General features: G+C 46.1%; 1 protein-coding gene across 7 annotated transcripts in view; it reads right to left on the reverse strand.

Moving 5' to 3' along the window:
- The window catches only part of LOC310794159 (nuclear factor 1 X-type-like), a gene marked incomplete at its 5' end in the record, with an annotated part of 160529 nt that overhangs the window by 23178 nt on the left and 117351 nt on the right, over window positions 1-20000 (reverse strand). For 5 of the 7 annotated variants that reach the window (XM_083656071.1, XM_083656072.1, XM_083656075.1 and 2 more), the window contains 6 exons: window positions 762-836; window positions 2485-2612; window positions 4041-4076; window positions 5078-5201; window positions 5593-5667; window positions 6175-6237. In XM_083656071.1, coding sequence (XP_083512197.1) covers window positions 762-836; window positions 2485-2612; window positions 4041-4076; window positions 5078-5201; window positions 5593-5667; window positions 6175-6237 — 501 coding nt within the window. The remainder of the gene's footprint in view (window positions 1-761; window positions 837-2484; window positions 2613-4040; window positions 4077-5077; window positions 5202-5592; window positions 5668-6174; window positions 6238-20000) is intronic. The other 2 variants (XM_083656076.1, XM_083656073.1) reach the window with 1 other exon arrangement.

Genomic DNA, 20000 nt, shown 5'->3' on the forward strand with positions numbered 1-20000 from the left:
CCTCACCAGAAATGTAATGTCATATAAGATCCTATCACTGCACCTCACCAGAAATGTAACGTCATATAAGATCCTATCACTGCACCTCACCAGAAATGTAACGTCATATAAGATCCTATCACTGCACCTCACCAGAGATGTAACGTCATATAAGATCCTATCACTGCACCTCACCAGAAATGTAACGTCATATAAGATCCTATCACTGCACCTCACCAGAGATGTAACGTCATATAAGATCCTATCACTGCACCTCACCAGAAATGTAACGTCATATAAGATCCTATCACTGCACCTCACCAGAAATGTAACGTCATATAAGATCCTATCACTGCACCTCACCAGAAATGTAACGTCATATAAGATCCTATCACTGCACCTCACCAGAAATGTAACGTCATATAAGATCCTATCACTGCACCTCACCAGAAATGTAACGTCATATAAGATCCTATCACTGCACCTCACCAGAAATGTAACGTCATATAAGATCCTATCACTGCACCTCACCAGAAATGTAACATCATATAAGGAGATAGCAATGTAATCTTGATTAGCAGCAATGGCATCAGTCTGATAATAGCAATAACTAGACATTATAAAAGTTAATATACATGTGATTATAATTAGAGCCCAGCTTAGGAGCATGCTTTCCCCACTGTAGACAGTCATACAACACACAGAGAGGAATGGCTGGCCTACATATAGGCTGGCAAAAAGTAAATATATATATATATGAGTGTAATCAATATTGTTCTAACCATGGTAAGGAAACTGCACGCCATCGTTTTCATGTTTTATCTTCCTCTCCTGCACACTCGCCAAGTGGTGCTGCACTGAAAGTGGAGAAGGGTATTGTTAACAATGAGACAGAGAGAGGGAGAGGGAGAGAGAGAGAAAGAGAGGGAGAGAGAGAGAGAGGGAGAGAGAGAGAGAGAGGGAGAGAGAGAAAGAGAGGGAGAGAGAGAGGCAAAGGGAGAGTGTTAGAGAGAGAGCATTTGTGTATGATGGGGTAGTGGATGACTGGTAATTGGCACATCATCAAGTATACTGTATGTTTGATAGCGATGAAGTGTTGGGATTTGGGAGTAAGGACTCTCGTGGACAGGAGAGGGCTTTGGGTGGAGGGTGTTTTGTTTTGCGGTAAGAAAGAGGTGGTATGTAGTTGAGCAAAAAAAGATGTCGGATGAGGTAAAATACTCAACAGGATAGGTAACTGCCAAAACAATGGACGCACCCAAATTAAACCTTAATGCAGGCTTACCACAAGCTCTCGTTCCACTTTAGCATTCATATTCAAAGTGTCTCGGACTATTTGGTGGGTGTCATTTAGCACCATTTACTGTAACCATGATCAATTCCATAATGTTGGAGTTGTGGTGACGGTGCTGGGAAAACTCTCAGTCACCGCTCTAAAGTCAGTTCAGCTCAGTGAGGAGGCCACGGTATATCATTTACACCACGTTGATGCTTTTAAATCCCTTTACTCTACAGTGCAGGAGGAGATCATTCCAATCAGTGTAAAAATGCTTCACCACAGGATGAAGGTGGGGGCTCCGAAGGATTGTGTTTGTTGGCGACCATCTTTTCCTCCGAGGATTTGAGTGGACCTAAAGCTGGCCTGGGAACGTTAAGGCGTACCACAACTGAGCTGACAGAATAGCTTTCCATAAACTATGAATCCCTCATTAATTTTCTAGGTTTCCTTTATTTTGGCAGCTACCTGTAATCCTGTATGCGCTTGGAAGTCTGTGTCATAAAAAAAAAACACAAGTGCTGGTCTCAGCAGGGCCACGTTCAACAGATGCCTGTGTCTTGAAGAACCAACCCTTGGCAGGGTCATATTATTTAATTGGTCACGGGTTAGGGTCAATAGTATGGTCTCTAAGATATAAGTGGGGGAAACATATGGTTTTAAACATTTGAAAACAAATCAATATGGTTTATAGTATGGTTACATTATGTGGTATTACATTAAACTACTTGAAGTGCTCTTTGGTTGATCTTGCCAGACACTATGGCAACATCGACCGGTGGTACGGTGGTCACTTCTGGCTGTCCCGTCCAATCAAGCACTCTTGTGTTTTTTTTGCATTTGAAAAAAGCAACCAGTTCATTCAAATATTATTTCCTTTAGGCCCGGGTCTTGGTACAGTCAGTCGCTGGGATCCTACAGGAAGTGTTTTCCTAAGGCGTATAGCGTTAAGGTCGGTCAGACTGAAGCAGAGAGCTTTATGGGTGGTGGTTAGAGGGGTGCATGTGTGGGTTTGGGAGGGGTCTGGGATGGTGTTTGGGCCTGTTCCTATCACCAGAGAGGAGGAGCGACTGAGGTAGGGCATAGAGACGAGGCAGGTGAGGTTGTAATCTGGTAAAGGAGGTCGGGGTGGGGGGGGGGTCACAGAGGGTGTATGTACTGTAAGGGGACGGTGATACCTGCTTGGTGGGTGAGAGGTGTGGGGTGGGACATGGGAGGGAGGGTGGTACCTGCATCCATGTCGTTGGGCCAGCCACTGGACTGGGAGGAGCTGGCCGCGGGCGAGCGTCCGGGGTAGAAAACGTCGTCCGTGGGGCTCTCCAGCTCGCTGTCGTCTAACGACTTCCTCTTGGTGGAGCTGAGGACATGGAGAGGGGGGGGGGGGAAGGCATGTTTATTTTAATAAAGCATGGCAGAGGAATGTGTGCATCAAGGATAAAGTGCCTTGGTGGAACTGAACAATCTGAGAACTGAGAATCAAGATGTAATCTTATCTTTTATATAGGCCATAAAATCTTTTACTGAGGCTTCCACTTTTATGGATGTTACAGTTTTACTGGAAGCAGCATTGCTACTGCACTAGACTCACCCTGTATAAATAAAGTTTAAAAACAAAAACTACTGCACTAGACTCACCCTGTATAAATAAAGTTTAAAAACAAAAACTACTGCACTAGACTCACCCTGTATAAATAAAGTTTAAAAACAAAAACTACTGCACTAGACTCACCCTGTATAAATAAAGGTTCAAAACAAAAGCTACTGCACTAGACTCACCCTGTATAAATAAAGGTTCAAAACAAAACAAACTACTGCACTAGACTCACCCTGTATAAATAAAGGTTCAAAACAAAACAAACTACTGCACTAGACTCACCCTGTATAAATAAAGGTTCAAAACAAAACAAACTACGGTACTGCACTAGACTCACCCTGTATAAATAAAGTTTCAAAACAAAACAAACTACTGCACTAGACTCACCCTGTATAAATAAAGGTTCAAAACAAAAGCTACTGCACTAGACTCACCCTGTATAAATAAAGGTTCAAAACAAAACAAACTACTGCACTAGACTCACCCTGTATAAATAAAGGTTCAAAACAAAACAAACTACTGCACTAGACTCACCCTGTATAAATAAACAAAACAAAAACTACTGCACTAGACTCACCCTGTATAAATAAAGGTTCAAAACAAACTACTGCACTAGACTCACCCTGTATAAATAAAGGTTCAAAACAAAACAAACTACTGCACTAGACTCACCCTGTATAAATAAAGTTTCAAAACAAAACAAACTACTGCACTAGACTCACCCTGTATAAATAAAGGTTCAAAACAAAACAAACTACTGCACTAGACTCACCCTGTATAAAGGTCCAAACAAAACAAACTACTGCACTAGACTCACCCTACTGGATACATAAAGTTTAAAAACAAAAACTACTGCACTAGACTCACCCTGTATAAATAAAGGTTCAAAACAAAACAAACTACTGCACTAGACTCACCCTGTATAAATAAAGTTTAAAAACAAAACAAAACAAAACAAACTACTGCACGAGCTTGTTATCCGTGAATCACAGAAGTGTTGGAGCAGCGCAGACATAAAGCATGAGAAAGGTCAAGACTAAGAGTGAAAACAGAACGAGAGAAGAGGAAATAGAAACATAGTTAGAAAGGCGAGATGGGCAAACGGTGAAAGAATGCTCTGTGTGAGTGTCTGTGTGTGGGTGGGTGGGTGTGTCTTTTACAGCATGTGTCTGTATACGTGTGTGCAACTACCTCCGTGGAAGGTTTGCGTACAACTCCACCTCAGACCTAGAGTGATAGCAGAGGACAGAGAAAAGACGAGGAGAAAGAGAAAGAGGACAAAAAGAGGAGGATAGGGGGAAAGCAGAAAGCCATCACACATTTATAAAGAAGAGAGTGACTGACAGAGACACACACAAAGAGGTCAAGGAACAGATTCCAACAGTGGGAATGGATTGTAGTGGCCTACAAGATGCCATTCATAATAAGGCATATCAATGAAATGGCATACAGTACTTTACTTGCCAGTAAAGTTGTCTCTCTGATAGAGAGGCAAAGTGACCGCCTACTTCCTGCTTCAGCACTGTACCAGAGATTTTCTTCCGCAATTTATTTTCCCATAGACATTTCGTAAAATGTGTATAAAAATAGTTTTACTTGGTCAAACCAAACGGTTCAGCTATATTTAGAATCGGGAAGAGACCATAGAACATTTCACTGGGACCAAAACTAAAAAAAACATAAAAAAGAATTCTTTAAATCCGCAATTGTTTTACGTTTTGGTCCAAATGAAATGTTATGTGGTCTCTCCTGTTTCTAAATATATCTGAACCGTTTGGTTTGAACAAGTAAAACTACTTTTATAAGCATTTTATGAAATGTACAGTATATGGGGAAATAAATGGCGGATGAAAATCTCTGGTACAGTGCTGAAGCAGGAAGTCACTGCTTCAGTGCAGGCGGTCTGCATGTGGTCACTTTGCCTCTCTATAAGAAGCCGAACATCATTGGCAGATATCACTGTGATTTCACACCTACCTCCTGTCAGCCCTGGTGGCCATGATGGTGAATCGCATGCCAATGCAGCACTGCCGCTGCAGCACTGTGGTTCACCCACAAGAGGAAATGTTTGGAGAAATGCAGCACTACTGCTGGCTAGATGCAGGTTGGGGTATTTCCATAACGGTTGCTGGTGTTCCCAGAGCCAGATGTGGTGGTACCTCATCCACCTTATACCCACTAGACTACACTACTCGTGTCTATATGGAGCTATAGTTGGGTCTCCGTACCTGGTGGAAGGAGGGGAGGCGAGGGAGCGTCGCCCCAGGGCCACCTGGTTGATGTTGTAGTAGCCGGGACTGCTGTCCAGGTCAGCCAATGAGAAGTTAGGACCTGACGCTGTGGCTACCGGAGCTGAGAGAGAGAGAGGGAGAGAGAGAGAGAGACAGAGACAGACAGACAGAGAGAGAGAGACAGGATGGACAGACAGAGAGACAGAGAGAGAGAGAGAGGTGGGGGAAGGGTGCATAAGCAATTATGATTTGGGATAAAATGTGTATTTATGAGACTTTTCTCCACTTTAAAATTGTGAGTGATGGGGAAATATCCTCCAGAGTCATACCACACTTTCCCCACTTTTTTTTATAGGGGACGGGGATCTTTTTACTTTCACTTTCTGGAAAACAGAAAATCTTTCATCTTTAGTGGTGACTTTACTGTGTACCAGGAAGAAGCAGGCCATCACAAACCATTTCCTTCTGAACCTATGTGTCCTTATATATAGCGGCGGGGCGTGGCTACTTACTCTGTGACACTCTGACCAGCTCTGCCACGTTCCACACCCCTGAGGTGACAAAGCAGTCCTGGAAACTCAGGTGCCCTGTGCAAAAAGGATGTCATCAGGACTTACATGCACACACACAAACACTAGAAATAAAAGGGGTGTGTGTGTGTGGGGGGGGGGGGGGGGGGAAATCAAATTCATGAGATTTTGGGGGGGAGACTAACCTGGACAAACCGTTGAAAATCACGATCCCTTTGAGAGAGGGACCATCTGCAACTATGTTTGTGGATCAACGTCTGTGTGTGTGTTTACTAATTGGATCCATAATTAGAATATGTTAAGAATGATAAGCATGATGGAATCAATTCTAGTATGCTGATTTGAAGGTGTTTGGACATGGATATTATTGTGTGTGTGTGTGTGTGTGTGTGTGTGTGTGTGTGTGCGTGCGCCCGTGTGTGTCTCTGTGTGTGTGTGTGTGTGTGTGTGTGCGCCCGTGTGTCTCTCTGTGTGTGTGTGTGTGTGTGTGTGTGTGTGTGTGTGTGTGTGTGTGTGTGTGTGTGTGTGTATGTGTGTGTGTGCATGCGTGCGTGTGTAGTGTACCATTGGGCGGTGGTTTGATGTCTGTGTCCCCCTGTTGGCTGGAGCTGTCTGATTGTCCGGATTCTGCAGAGAAACAGAGACAGGGAGGGTGGAGAAGGAACGTTAGGAGCTGGAAAACAACACATGGAAAACCCAGTTGGGACGTATACAGTCTCTCTTTCTGAATCAGAGGTATGCATCCATACTGCCAAGACCCATACTTGAGATGTCAGAGGGAATGCTGGGATGTGAACGGTGTGTGCGCATACACACATTTTTGTGCGAGTGTCTCATATTTAAGAATGTTCTCTCCCCTCTCCCACTGTCCCTCCTGACTTAAGGTGCAATGATTTACAGTGTGCTGCTATGGCATTTAGTATCTCACCACGCAATCATATCCCTCGTCTTAATCCTATTTAATACCTTCTTGCTGCTCGGGATTTAGTCTCCGTAAACAGAGCACCTTGCACACACACACGCACGCACGCACGCACGCACGCACACACACACACACACACACACACACACACACACACACACACACACACACACACACACACACACACACTCTCACACTCAATTTTTCTTTCATATTGTCATAAATGCTGCAATGCTTCTGTGAAGACACACACACACACACTGTGAAACGGCTGACCGTGCCAGGCAGGCTGCCCTGAGGGACTGGAGGCAGTGTGTGTTAAAGGTGAGGTAAACCTGTTACCTTTGGGATCGACTGACAGACAGCAGAGCAACACAAACGCACACACACACATACACACACACACACACATATGCCCACACACCTGTTATGACCGGTCTACGAAAGCTGTGGGCTGCGCTCACGTGAGCAGACAAACACACACACACACACACACGCCGGTCTTGGCAACAACAGGCCACAACGAGAAGGGCTGAAGAAGTAGCAGGTTGCAGGAGGTTTCCTGGCATGAGAGCCTGCCTGCTTGTCCAAGTTGTGAAAAAAAAGGCCAGCAATATGTCTATGAAATGTGTGTCATTTGGAAACGCAGGGTGTATGTATGAATGTATGAAAGTATGAATGTGTGCGTCACTGATGTAACATAACCTGGCTCCGGGATCTGTGTGAGCAGCACGTGGTGTCTGAGCTGCTGGATGTGACTGAGCCGTCTGCCTCTCGCACTGGGGTGCAGAGGGAGGGGGCTGCTACTGTTGCTGGCCGTCCGTTCAGGCCTAGCGAGGCTGTAGCTTGCTTGCTAGCTAGCTAGCTAGCTAGCAAGCTCCAGTACAGTAAGGGAGGTGTTTATCTGCAGGCTGTAGGTGATAACAGAGCACACACACTCCCTGCCAGCAGCGCTTGCCTTGCAGCCACGCTAAGCCACAGATTACGGAGCAGAAACAATAACAGAGCTGTCTCTGACGAGGCAGCGCTGAGCCACAGAGAGACGTGCGACACAGACCGGAGGAACCAGAATGAAAGAAGAAGAAAAGAAAAGAAAAGAGCACAGAAATGAAAGAGAGCTTCTTTTCTCCCCCCCCCCCCCCCTCTCTTCTTCTTCTCATGGAGAATCTCTCGCCCCTTCTCTGTCTGTCTCTCACTGGCGCTGGGTGTAATCCTGGCAGCCATCTTAGAGCTTGGCAGCCATCTTAGCATTGGCGGTAGCGCCACATTCCAGCTAGCTGACGGCACTCACTCCAAACATGCGGGCCTGTGCCGCCGCCGCCGCGCACGCGCCCAGACACATTCAGATACGCACACACTCGTACGTAGATAAACACTGAGGTACACACACACACACTGAGAACGCACACACTTGTACGTAGATAAACACTGAGGTACACACACACACACTGAGAATGCACACACTCGTACGTAAATAAACACTGAGGTACACACACACACTGAGAACGCACACACTCGTACGTAGATAAACACTGAGGTACACACACACACACACACACACACACTGAGAGTAAACACATATGATGGCCAATGAAAGCTGTAGGGAAAACAAGTTGACTTCACTGGACTTGCTGCCGTTGTGTAGTATTTCACCACGGGGCTCTATAAGAAGCACATTTCTCACACCATACATACACTGGTAGGGTAGACAGTCTGCCACCCTAGACGTTCAGTCGCACGTAGTCTGATGTTGACGTTATGGCGTCTATCTATGCTCTGCTACTAAACTGCACCGAGTTCCAGATAGCTCCGGGTCTTAGAGAGAAGTAAAAAAAAAAAAAAAATCTAATATGAGCAATATAGCCACCCTGGAAGGCCCTGCCGTCTACTCTGCCAAACTGGATATCCCTGTTGGTGCAGTGTTGCTGCTTAGGAAGCATACAGACAGCTCCTGGGTCTGTTCCTGCCTGGTACCCGTGGGAGATTTTGCAATAGATGAGGGAACAGGGCCTAAATGAAACCTAGATCTTGAAATGGATATAAACTAAGTCTAAAACAAGACGAACAAGTATAGGCCTTGCTTATCATCCCTGACTGGTGTGTGACTGACAAATGTTCCACTCGGTGACATTATGGAACATTCCTGAGGTGTCTCAGGTATCTGAGACAATTGTTTACATTAGCCTACACACTGCTGTAGCATCACATTAGCCTACACACTGCTGTAGCATCACATTAGCCTACACACTGCTGTAGCATCACATTAGCCTACACACTGCTGTAGCATCACATTAGCCTACACACTGCTGTAGCATCACATTAGCCTACACACTGCTGTAGCATCACATTAGCCTACACACACTGCTGTAGCATCACATTAGCCTACACACTGCTGTAGCATCACATTAGCCTACACACACTGCTGTAGCATCACATTAGCCTACACACTGCTGTAGCATCACATTAGCCTACACACTGTTGTAGCATCACAGAGTTCAGAATCAATTATCATCTGAAATGCTGAATATGAAAATGACAGAGCAGTTATTTTTCTATGTGGACATATTTGCATTTTAGAAAAAAACATAAGCGGAGAAACACTGTGCTTACTGTGTCGCCCTGTGACTTGTCCTGTCATGACCCCAACGTGCACTGTGACTGCTGTGACTGTCCTGTCATGACCCCAACGTGCACTGTGACTGTCCTGTCATGACCCCAACATGCACTGTGACTGCTGTGACTGTGCTGTCATGACCCCAACGTGCACTGTGACTGCTGTGACTGTGGTAGAGGTGTGAAAACTCAGGCTCATGGCAGATAAGAGGCTGGCAGGCACATATGTCTACCACACCGCAGGGCCGCTGATAGCCAGGCGACAACGGCTTTCAGAGGAGACAAGACTGAAGGCTAGTTTACATGTTCTAAATAATAATGATAATGATAATAATAATAATAATAATAAAATTAATAATAATAAAATAATAATAATAGTACCCCTTTTTATGCTTCGAAAGTTCAAGCTAGGTTAATGATTTGTGAAAACTCCGCTAGAGGTGGTGAATCCAGGTTGCGCTATGCTAAGCTAGGTATTTTTTAATTTTTTTAGCTCAGGCTCTTCCAGCATTAGCCGGCTAACACCGTGCTAACAATGGAGCGCTACCCCACTCGTTCTGAATCAGTGCCACTGTTGAGGTTCACAGCGCCGGGTAAGCTGAGGTGAGTGAGTGGAGGGGGAGAGAGGGAGGTAAGAAGACAGAGGGGGTCTGGTTGCTGGTTATCACCACTCTGCCAGCTGCAGGCAGTATAACAGCAGTCACAAACCCTGTCCTCCAACCCCCCCCCCGGCCTCCCAACCACGCATCCATCCAGCCCCTTATCTTCCCACCACAGCCCCCCTGTGCCCTCCCTGCAGCAGCCTCCCTTCCCCCTGTGCCCCAAAGCCTTCAGTTTACCCCGCAGCACCTCTCCTAAACCTCGTGAACTCTATAAAGAAACCAGACACGCAACAACACATACCGGCGTGACGTATGCTATAAAACAAACACGCACATACGCAGTTAAGCACATGGAGAAACATCAGCATCTCTGAATGCTAACCTACTGTAGAAGAAGCCAAATTCCCACAGAGGTCCCATAAAGTCCCCTGACACCGTGCAACCATCCAGATGCTGTAGAGAGCCTAGATCCCTGCTTACACACATGAAACAGCAATGTCCCCAAGGAACAAGGTGGTGCACAGTCCCCCACGAAAAGCAGCGCCAACGTCCCACCATACACCCTCCACAGGCTCCCGGGCAAATCCCTCAACCACCACCACCACCACAATCAACACAGCTCCAGTCATCACGTCACGGCCCTGACAGTACTGTGGTGTCTCTCTGTCTCTCCCTCTCTCTAAACCCCTCCATTCATCACTGTGTGGCTAAACGCACCCCCCCTCTCTCTCTCTCTCTCGGACATCCTCCACTTATTTCTGTGGCTTTTATACTTCATCCTCTTCATCGCCATCATTCATTTTTTTTTCCTTAAGTGATGTTCTCATCTGGTCTCCTCTAAGCCGTCCATACCTGTATTCAACTTACACACCATTTATCTATCCTCTTCCCAACCACAAGCTCTGTCCTGAGTGACACACCCCTCTGTTCCATTCATTCTCTTCCTCACTACTCAACTCCCTACCCCCCCCCCCCTTCCCGTGATGACCGCTTCCATTGCGATCTGTCAGGTTAGGAAAGATAAGTCTGCCTGTTACCTTGCCCGTCAAAGCATTCACCCACCCACCCATCCATACACCCATCCATCTGCTGGCTGTGGGTTAAGCCTGGGCTTGGTGGCCTGCTGGCCTGTGCTGCTGACTGACTGGTTTGTGGTTGTCAGGGATCAGACAGAGCTGCCAGTCTGTCACTCTGCATGGCCAGGCCAGGCCAGCAGAGCAGAGCAAAGCAGGGGACTAACTGAAGCTGTGCTGAAAACACTCCCGCATGAACCATTTGCAGACAGCGTGCGGCCAAACGGACAACGGTGAAAAAGACGACTGAGACACACAAGTGTGGAAATGTAAAACATGCGATACAAAAGTAGCTAAAAGGCAAGGTCAGAATGGTAAAAGTGACAAGTGGCACACGACTGCTTGAAAGATGTGGACACATTGCTGAGTGTGTGTGTGTGTGTGTGTGTGTGTGTGCCATCGACAATGGTGTGTGCGCGCGTGTGTGTGACTGTGTGTGTGTGTGCAGCAGTGTAAAGGCATGCACATTCCTGACATCAACATACAAACCTCCAAGTGAGCTAATATAAAGCCATCTGTACATCAAACCAGCGTGTGTGCGTTATGTGTGCATGCATGAGTGTGTGTGTGTGTGTGTGTGTGTGTGATATGTGCGGCGCATGGACTGTTGCTTCATTGGTTCAGAGATTCCCCTCCTTGCTAGAACAAATGTCAACTCCTCCCCCCCCCTCCTCCTCCTCCTCCTCCTCCTCTCCTCCCCAAAACACAGGATAACGCAGTACAGCCTCCCAATTGGGTTTCGCTTAAGAGGTTTATCGGTATGTTGCTAAACATTCTGACCTTTTTTTAATCCTTAATGCGCTTAAAATGTTCCAAACCCGCCTAATCCCCCCGGCTATCCCACACAGATGTTCACTCAGCTCTTTTATTGGACATTATTTTATTATTTTCCCTTTTTTTCCCAGTTTTATTTTACTGTCTATTTTTTGTATTATTATTATTACTTAATTAAGTCTGCATCATATAACGGAATATTTCTGCCTCAGTGCAAGAAGTCCTAAAAGATCCCCATGTGGTGTGCTGCCGGTGGTATAAATTGACCTTTTAAAATGTACACAAGCTCTGTTTACAAGTCCACTTTAAAAACTACAAATCTACAGAGCCAAAAGAGAGTAGAAATGTGGATAAGTGAGAAGTTCAAGCCAAGGATGTTATTCTGCGGTCAAATGAGGGATTTTATATAAGTGTGTATAGCATACAGTATACCGGTACACTGATTTACATGTGTATATGAATGTATAAAACTATGTACTTATGTATGCATCTGCTTGATTCGATTCCACGATGCATCTCGATACAGCTCAAAGTATGGCAGCTCCAAGTATCAAATCCTCAATTTTCCATATTTTTACTGCTCATGGCTACTTTTCATCAATTAATACAAGCAGTCAGATAAATATGAAGTCCCTTTTTTACTTAGAAAGTGCATTACAATCTGAATGTCAACAGAAATTTAAACATAAACGATTCAACAATTAATCTGTCAACGATTCGATTTGATTCGATTCACACGTCCGCATCTCGATGCATCGATTCATTTTGACACCCCTAGTATGTATGTATGTATGTATGTATGCCTGCATGAATATATGTATGTATATACTGTATATCTATGTGTGTTTGTGTCCGTGTGTCACTGTGCCAGGCAGCCAGGCCATGTGGTGAGGTGGCAGAGTGGGTCTCTCTCTCTCTCTCCCTCTCCCTCTCTCTGTGTGTGTGTGTGTGTGTGTGTGTGTGTGTGTGTGTGTGTGTGTGTGTGTGTGTGTGTGTGTGTGTGTGTGTGTGTGTGTGTGTCTGTGTGTGGAGCAGGTGTGCATGGCCGCCCTGCGCAGCTTGCTGCCCATCTGTGCTCCCGTCTGTGTGCCGCCTGCGCCCACGCTCTGCCAACAGCACCACACCACGGCAAGAAGACCCAGGAGAGAGGGATGCTGAGCGACCAGGGGAGGGAGAGAGGGAACCAGGGGAGGAGAAGTGAGGAGGCAGGAGGAGCAGAGGGAGGAGCAGAGGGAGGAGGGGGAGAGGGGGATTACAAGGCTGGGAGCAGAAAAAAAGGAAAAGGAGGAAGAGAAAGTGGGAGAGGGAATTGGAGGGCGGGTCGAGGGAGTCTACATGAAGTGGCAGGGAATACGTGGAGTGGGTGATGGCGAAGGGGTGGAGTGCTGAGTGGAGTGGAGTGGAGTGGGGGTATCTGGCTGGCTGAATCGTGACCCAGCGGTGGGTTGTGCGGGTCTCAGAACAATGGATCCACACCCAAATTGTTCTGGAGAAATGTCTATCCCCACATATTGGCTCTGCTCAGTGGCCAGGGCATTCCCAAGCTGCTGCAAAGTCAGCTAGGCCCATTATTAGGCTGCAGGCCCAGAGGTAGAATCCCCAAAACAGGGCGGATTATATTAAATTAGCCGACCCAATGGGCTATAAAAATGAGTTCAGGGCACATTCTTTGGAAAATGTGGATTCCCAGAGCAAACCACAGGTATACTGTGGTTCAGGGCTCCAACTAGACCATGTTAAATTCCTTCTATAGTGTATAAGGTGAAGTTGGTAAACAGGCTAACTTGGTGAATCTGGATCTGTTAAAAGTGACAGGATAGAAGCAGCACTATCAGGTTATCCTTCATATCGTGGTTACCTTCTCAGTTCTCTCATCATTTTGCATCCCTTATTCACCCATTGATACCTGATGCAGCATTTGCGTGTATATCCCTCATTTGTGTGTGTATCCCTTTAAGACCTTAAGACTAAGACGCGAACCGCGTCACGCGGTTCGCGGTCTTAAAGGGATACACACACAAATGCTGCATCAGGTATCAATGGGTTAAGCCAATAGCTTTCTCTGAGGGCCAATGAGAGCTCTGGCCTGAAGCAAACATGTCTGTCATGTCTGTGTATGAATGGATGATGGCGTGTCCTTGGAATTACTGCTAATGTGCTCATGTGTGTGAAATCAACATTGTTGAGACGCGAAGGCCAGACTGTCACTTGAGGTAACATTTCCATGATTTAAAACATCCTGCTTTTAACTTTCCATATAAACTTGAACCTTGATCCTAGTCTGAGAATATTTTGATAAAGATCTCCAGTAAATTGATGCAAAGCTTTTGGTGGATGACATACGACGTGCCCCTGTGACCCTCCTATTGTGAATTGGCAGTCCGTCTTCAGGATTTCTTTGGAGGAACGTCGTTTCTGTTATTTTATGTATGAAGGCTGTGACTTTATTCTCAAGCACTGAACTTGAGCATATTCAGAAACACTTAGCAAAGTAAAAGGCAGACCTGGAATTCATTCAGGGACCCCGTGCTAGCAAAAAACACCACTATATTGGATGCATTGCGTTTCCCTTTAGGTAGCCAGCTGGGAGGGTCATAGTTTTTGAGGGGGCGAAACCCCTGATCTGATCCCGTTTGGTTGCTGTGATCATTGCTATGCATAGCGGTCACAGAAGCCTCCAACAGTACACTGATTCATAATTAATATGGATAGCTCAGTGTAAAATGGGATTCTGCGCCTCAGAGTGACGCTGACAGGCTTGTTTTTGGACAGCCGCTCATAGTCCCGTAGGACCCCTAGGGCTCAAGGAGAGAGAACCCTACTTAACACAGACACACACACAATGACAAACACACACGCAAACACACACTTATAGGAATGCACTCTTGTGGATGACATGTGTCTTAACACACACAGAGAGAGGGAGAGAGAGAGAGCTTTGATAGTGTCACTGAGTGTCACTGACTTAGCTGACGTTGATTAAATTTGAATCTGTTGATTAAATCTGACTCTTGAAATAAGCGTGATGAATGAGATTAAAAAGTCACACCTATTCTAAATGTATCAAATGTATCAAAATGAGTGTGTTATGGAAAAGTGTGTCTATACTGAATGAATGTGCTCAGCCGGTGTGAGTGTGTGTGTGTGTGTGTGTGTACTTGACGTGTGTGTGTGTGTGTGTGTGTGTGTGTGTGTGTGTGTGTGTGTGTGTGTGTGTGTGTGTGTGTCTGAGGCTGGGGGCCCCCAGCACGGTTCATGACCCAGCCTAACAGAGTGTGAACGTCCCCCTGCCGAGTTGATACTGATATAACTGTCCTGTAAGTGGTGTTGACACCGGCATTATTACCCTGTCAACCTCCATCTCTACTCAGCTTAAAGGAGTCAGCCGGGGCGGGCGGGGGCCCAGGCGCGCTAAGGAGCCGCGTCCCAGCACAGCCCAAATAAATACAGCTGCACAAAGGCCGGAAAGGGAAGGAGAGGGGGGAGAGGGAGGGGGGAGAGGAGGAAGGAGGGACAGGGGGGAGGGGGGGGGGTACTATTACTCTGGCTGCTACCTAAGCGCCTCTCACAAGATACAAACACAAGAGAGATAGTGAAGAGGCGGCTGCAGTAGCACGTTATCACCACCAGGTGGCGTTTCCCTGGCACGTGGGGAGCATGGTGAAATGCAAATAAAGCAATGAGGCCTTGGGCCAGGCGTCTCGGCTAGCTCAGACTTCACTCTCCAGACTGTGGAGAGAGAGAGAGGAGCAGGCCAGGAACGCAGGGCGAGCGAGGCAGACAAAGAGATGAAAAGAGAGAGAGAGAGAGAGAGAGAGAGAGAGATGTGATGTGAATCAAATGAAAGTGAAATGGGGAGCCGTGGATATTATTGAGACGTGAGGGAGCTTATCCCCTCTACATTTTGATAGCAAGATCCAACACATACTGTAGCGTGTGCGCAGCACCACTGTTCAAAGGAAGTGTTTCCAATCAAAATGCCTGACACCCTCCAACAGCAGGATCTGAGCAGTGTCGTACAAAGAGGCAATCAGAGAGGGAGAGAAGCTAGCAGAATGTGTAGAGAGAGAAAGCCAGGCGGGCCTAGGGAACACAGCTTTGCAGGAGAGAGAATAGCACAGTGACGGAGAGGAAGGCATATTTGTGGTAGAGGAGAATGGCAGCAGGAGAAGAATGGAGGAACCTTGCAGGGAGAGAGCAGCAGAGAACACATGGATGCTGTAGGACAGAGAGCAACCAAGTGAAGCTTTGAGCACTGCATGATGAGCAGATGATCACCTCACGCAGAGTGCTGCTAATAAGACAAGGAGGGACGAGGAGAACTCGGGAGAGGGCAGCTTTGCAGGAGACAATCTGAACGTGAGGTGTAAGCATATCTCTTTTTTTCGGATTATTTTTGGGGGGATTTGTCCTTTACTTGATAGGACAGTAGGCAGACACGAAAGGTGTGGGGAGAGAGAGAGAGAGAGAGAGAGAGAGATAGAGAGAGAGAGAGAGAGAGAGAGAGGGGGGGGGGGGGGGGGATTACATGCGGCAAAGGACCACAGGTTGGATTCAAACCCGGGTCGGCGCAAGAAAGTACTAAGACCTACCAGGTGAGCCACCAGGACACACCAAGCTGTTGTCAGTTATGATGCTTGGTTGAGCATGTGTGGTCTTTATGGTTATATTGTTGGAGATATCAACATGGTTAGAGATCATGTATGATGTGTGTTCAGCAAGTTCATGTTTTCTGACCTCATGTACAGTAGAGTTCAGTGTCACACTCAGTGCAGAGTTAGTGTGACACATTGTAGCAGAGTACAGTAGAGTTCAGTGCAGAGTTAGTGTGACAGTGTAGCAGAGTACAGTAGAGTTCAGTACAGAGTTAGTGTGACAGTGTAGCAGAGTACAGTAGAGTTCAGTACAGAGTTAGTGTGACACAGTGTAGCAGAGTACAGTAGAGTTCAGTACAGAGTTAGTGTGACACAGTGTAGCAGAGTACAGTAGAGTTCAGTACAGAGTTAGTGTGACACAGTGTAGCAGAGTACAGTAGAGTTCAGTACAGAGTTAGTGTGACACAGTGTAGCAGAGTACAGTAGAGTTCAGTGCAGAGTTAGTGTGACACAGTGTAGCAGAGTACAGTAGAGTTCAGTACAGAGTTAGTGTGACACAGTGTAGCAGAGTACAGTAGAGTTCAGTGCAGAGTTAGTGTGACAGTGTAGCAGAGTACAGTAGAGTTCAGTGCAGAGTTAGTGTGACAGTGTGTAGCAGAGTACAGTAGAGTTCAGTACAGAGTTAGTGTGACACAGTGTAGCAGAGTACAGTAGAGTTCAGTGCAGTTAGTGTGACAGTGTAGCAGAGTACAGTAGAGTTCAGTACAGAGTTAGTGTGACAGTGTAGCAGAGTACAGTAGAGTTCAGTGCAGAGTTAGTGTGACACAGTGTAGCAGAGTACAGTAGAGTTCAGTGCAGAGTTAGTGTGACACAGTGTAGCAGAGTACAGTAGAGTTCAGTACAGAGTTAGTGTGACACAGTGTAGCAGAGTACAGTAGAGTTCAGTACAGAGTTAGTGTGACAGTGTAGCAGAGTACAGTAGAGTTCAGTGCAGAGTTAGTGTGACAGTGTAGCAGAGTACAGTAGAGTTCAGTACAGAGTTAGTGTGACAGTGTAGCAGAGTACAGTAGAGTTCAGTACAGAGTTAGTGTGACACAGTGTAGCAGAGTACAGTAGAGTTCAGTACAGAGTTAGTGTGACACAGTGTAGCAGAGTACAGTAGAGTTCAGTACAGAGTTAGTGTGACAGTGTAGCAGAGTACAGTAGAGTTCAGTGCAGAGTTAGTGTGACACAGTGTAGCAGAGTACAGTAGAGTTCAGTGCAGAGTTAGTGTGACAGTGTAGCAGAGTACAGTAGAGTTCAGTACAGAGTTAGTGTGACAGTGTAGCAGAGTACAGTAGAGTTCAGTACAGAGTTAGTGTGACACAGTGTAGCAGAGTACAGTAGAGTTCAGTGCAGAGTTAGTGTGACACAGTGTAGCAGAGTACAGTAGAGTTCAGTGCAGAGTTAGTGTGACACAGTGTAGCAGAGTACAGTAGAGTTCAGTACAGAGTTAGTGTGACAGTGTAGCAGAGTACAGTAGAGTTCAGTACAGAGTTAGTGTGACACAGTGTAGCAGAGTACAGTAGAGTTCAGTACAGAGTTAGTGTGACACAGTGTAGCAGAGTACAGTAGAGTTCAGTACAGAGTTAGTGTGACAGTGTAGCAGAGTACAGTAGAGTTCAGTGCAGAGTTAGTGTGACACAGTGTAGCAGAGTACAGTAGAGTTCAGTGCAGAGTTAGTGTGACAGTGTAGCAGAGTACAGTAGAGTTCAGTACAGAGTTAGTGTGACACACTGTAGCAGAGTACAGTAGAGTTCAGTGCAGAGTTAGTGTGACACAGTGTAGCAGAGTACAGTAGAGTTCAGTACAGAGTTAGTGTGACACAGTGTAGCAGAGTACAGTAGAGTTCAGTGCAGAGTTAGTGTGACAGTGTAGCAGAGTACAGTAGAGTTCAGTACAGAGTTAGTGTGACAGTGTAGCAGAGTACAGTAGAGTTCAGTACAGAGTTAGTGTGACACAGTGTAGCAGAGTACAGTAGAGTTCAGTACAGAGTTAGTGTGACACAGTGTAGCAGAGTACAGTAGAGTTCAGTACAGAGTTAGTGTGACAGTGTGTAGCAGAGTACAGTAGAGTTCAGTACAGAGTTAGTGTGACAGTGTGTAGCAGAGTACAGTAGAGTTCAGTGCAGAGTTAGTGTGACACAGTGTAGCAGAGTACAGTAGAGTTCAGTACAGAGTTAGTGTGACACAGTGTAGCAGAGTACAGTAGAGTTCAGTACAGAGTTAGTGTGACAGTGTAGCAGAGTACAGTAGAGTTCAGTACAGAGTTAGTGTGACACAGTGTAGCAGAGTACAGTAGAGTTCAGTACAGAGTTAGTGTGACAGTGTGTAGCAGAGTACAGTAGAGTTCAGTACAGAGTTAGTGTGACAGTGTGTAGCAGAGTACAGTAGAGTTCAGTGCAGAGTTAAGCCCAATTTATGCTTCGTCTGCCGACACTTTTGAAATGGTCGCCGACAGAAATGAGGACTTGAATCGACACTTTCAAGTGTCTGCGAGCAGTGTCTGCTACCTGGTGAAATGTCTAGTGTCGCTGACTACGTCACATAATGTCGCGCAAGTCTGATTGGCTATATAGACGGGCACGCGCGACTTCCTTGTTTTAGTTTTCGCTGAAATGAAATTAATGAGCGTGTCCCCGGTATTTTTATCAGCCTGTCCTTGATGTATGACTTCGTGAAAATCACAAAGAACACCGTGACCAACTTCCCAGAGAGAGAGGAAGTGATTGTGTGGTTGTGTGTCGTTATATATGGCGACGTGGGTTCACTGACAGCATTCCCTCTCTTGGCTGTCTGCACTAGTTCTCTGCCTCCCTCTGTCTCTAGTGTCACGTGACCATTGCGCCGTGGAGAGAAGCATAAATGCAGCAACATGAGCGACACTTTATTTTTCGTCTGCGACCATGTGCTGAGCGACACTTTCTAATAAGTATAAATTAAGCTTTAGTGTGACACAGTGTAGCAGAGTACAGTAGAGTTCAGTGCAGAGTTAGTGTGACACAGTGTAGCAGAGTACAGTAGAGTTCAGTACAGAGTTAGTGTGACACAGTGTAGCAGAGTACAGTAGAGTTCAGTACAGAGTTAGTGTGACAGTGTGTAGCAGAGTACAGTAGAGTTCAGTGCAGAGTTAGTGTGACACAGTGTAGCAGAGTACAGTAGAGTTCAGTGCAGAGTTAGGGTCCTTGCACATAGAGTCCGTTTTTTCGTCCGAAATTGACGCACGAAAAAAATAAAAATACGACCTCATTTGTGTCAATCATCATTGACACACCGAGTCCGACAATTACGTCCGTCATTTAAGTTTTCGGACGAGGTTCGATTTTCTGCGTTTTTCCGCATCCATGAAATCGTTTTGACAGGTGTTTGACCACCCAGAGCCGCCGTAGTGTTGCTATTCACAATGAAAAATGGCGTCTGAGAAGTTAATTCAGTTCGTCTCCCAGCACAAAGCATTTTATGGCAAAGCAGGAATACAGAGATTCGGAATTAAAAGACAGAATGTGCCGGGTGATTGCAGACCAGCTTGGAATGCGGGACGCGGTGTGTGTGTGTGTGTGTGTGTGTGTGTGTGTGTGTGTGTGTGTGTGTGTGTGTGTGTGTGTGTGTGTGTGTGTATGGGGAAGGGGGGGGGGAGGAGAGAGACAGAGAGCCACACAGACACACTGCCAGTTGTGGATCAATAGGATCGCGGTAGTTTTCTTTTCGTTGCGAATCTTCGCAACGAATATTGGATAATTAACGCATCGGACTCAGTGGGCAAGGTATCTGTG

The sequence above is a fragment of the Poromitra crassiceps genome (assembly GCF_964638095.1).
Source record: "Poromitra crassiceps genome assembly, chromosome: 19".
Lineage (NCBI taxonomy): Eukaryota > Metazoa > Chordata > Actinopteri > Beryciformes > Melamphaidae > Poromitra > Poromitra crassiceps.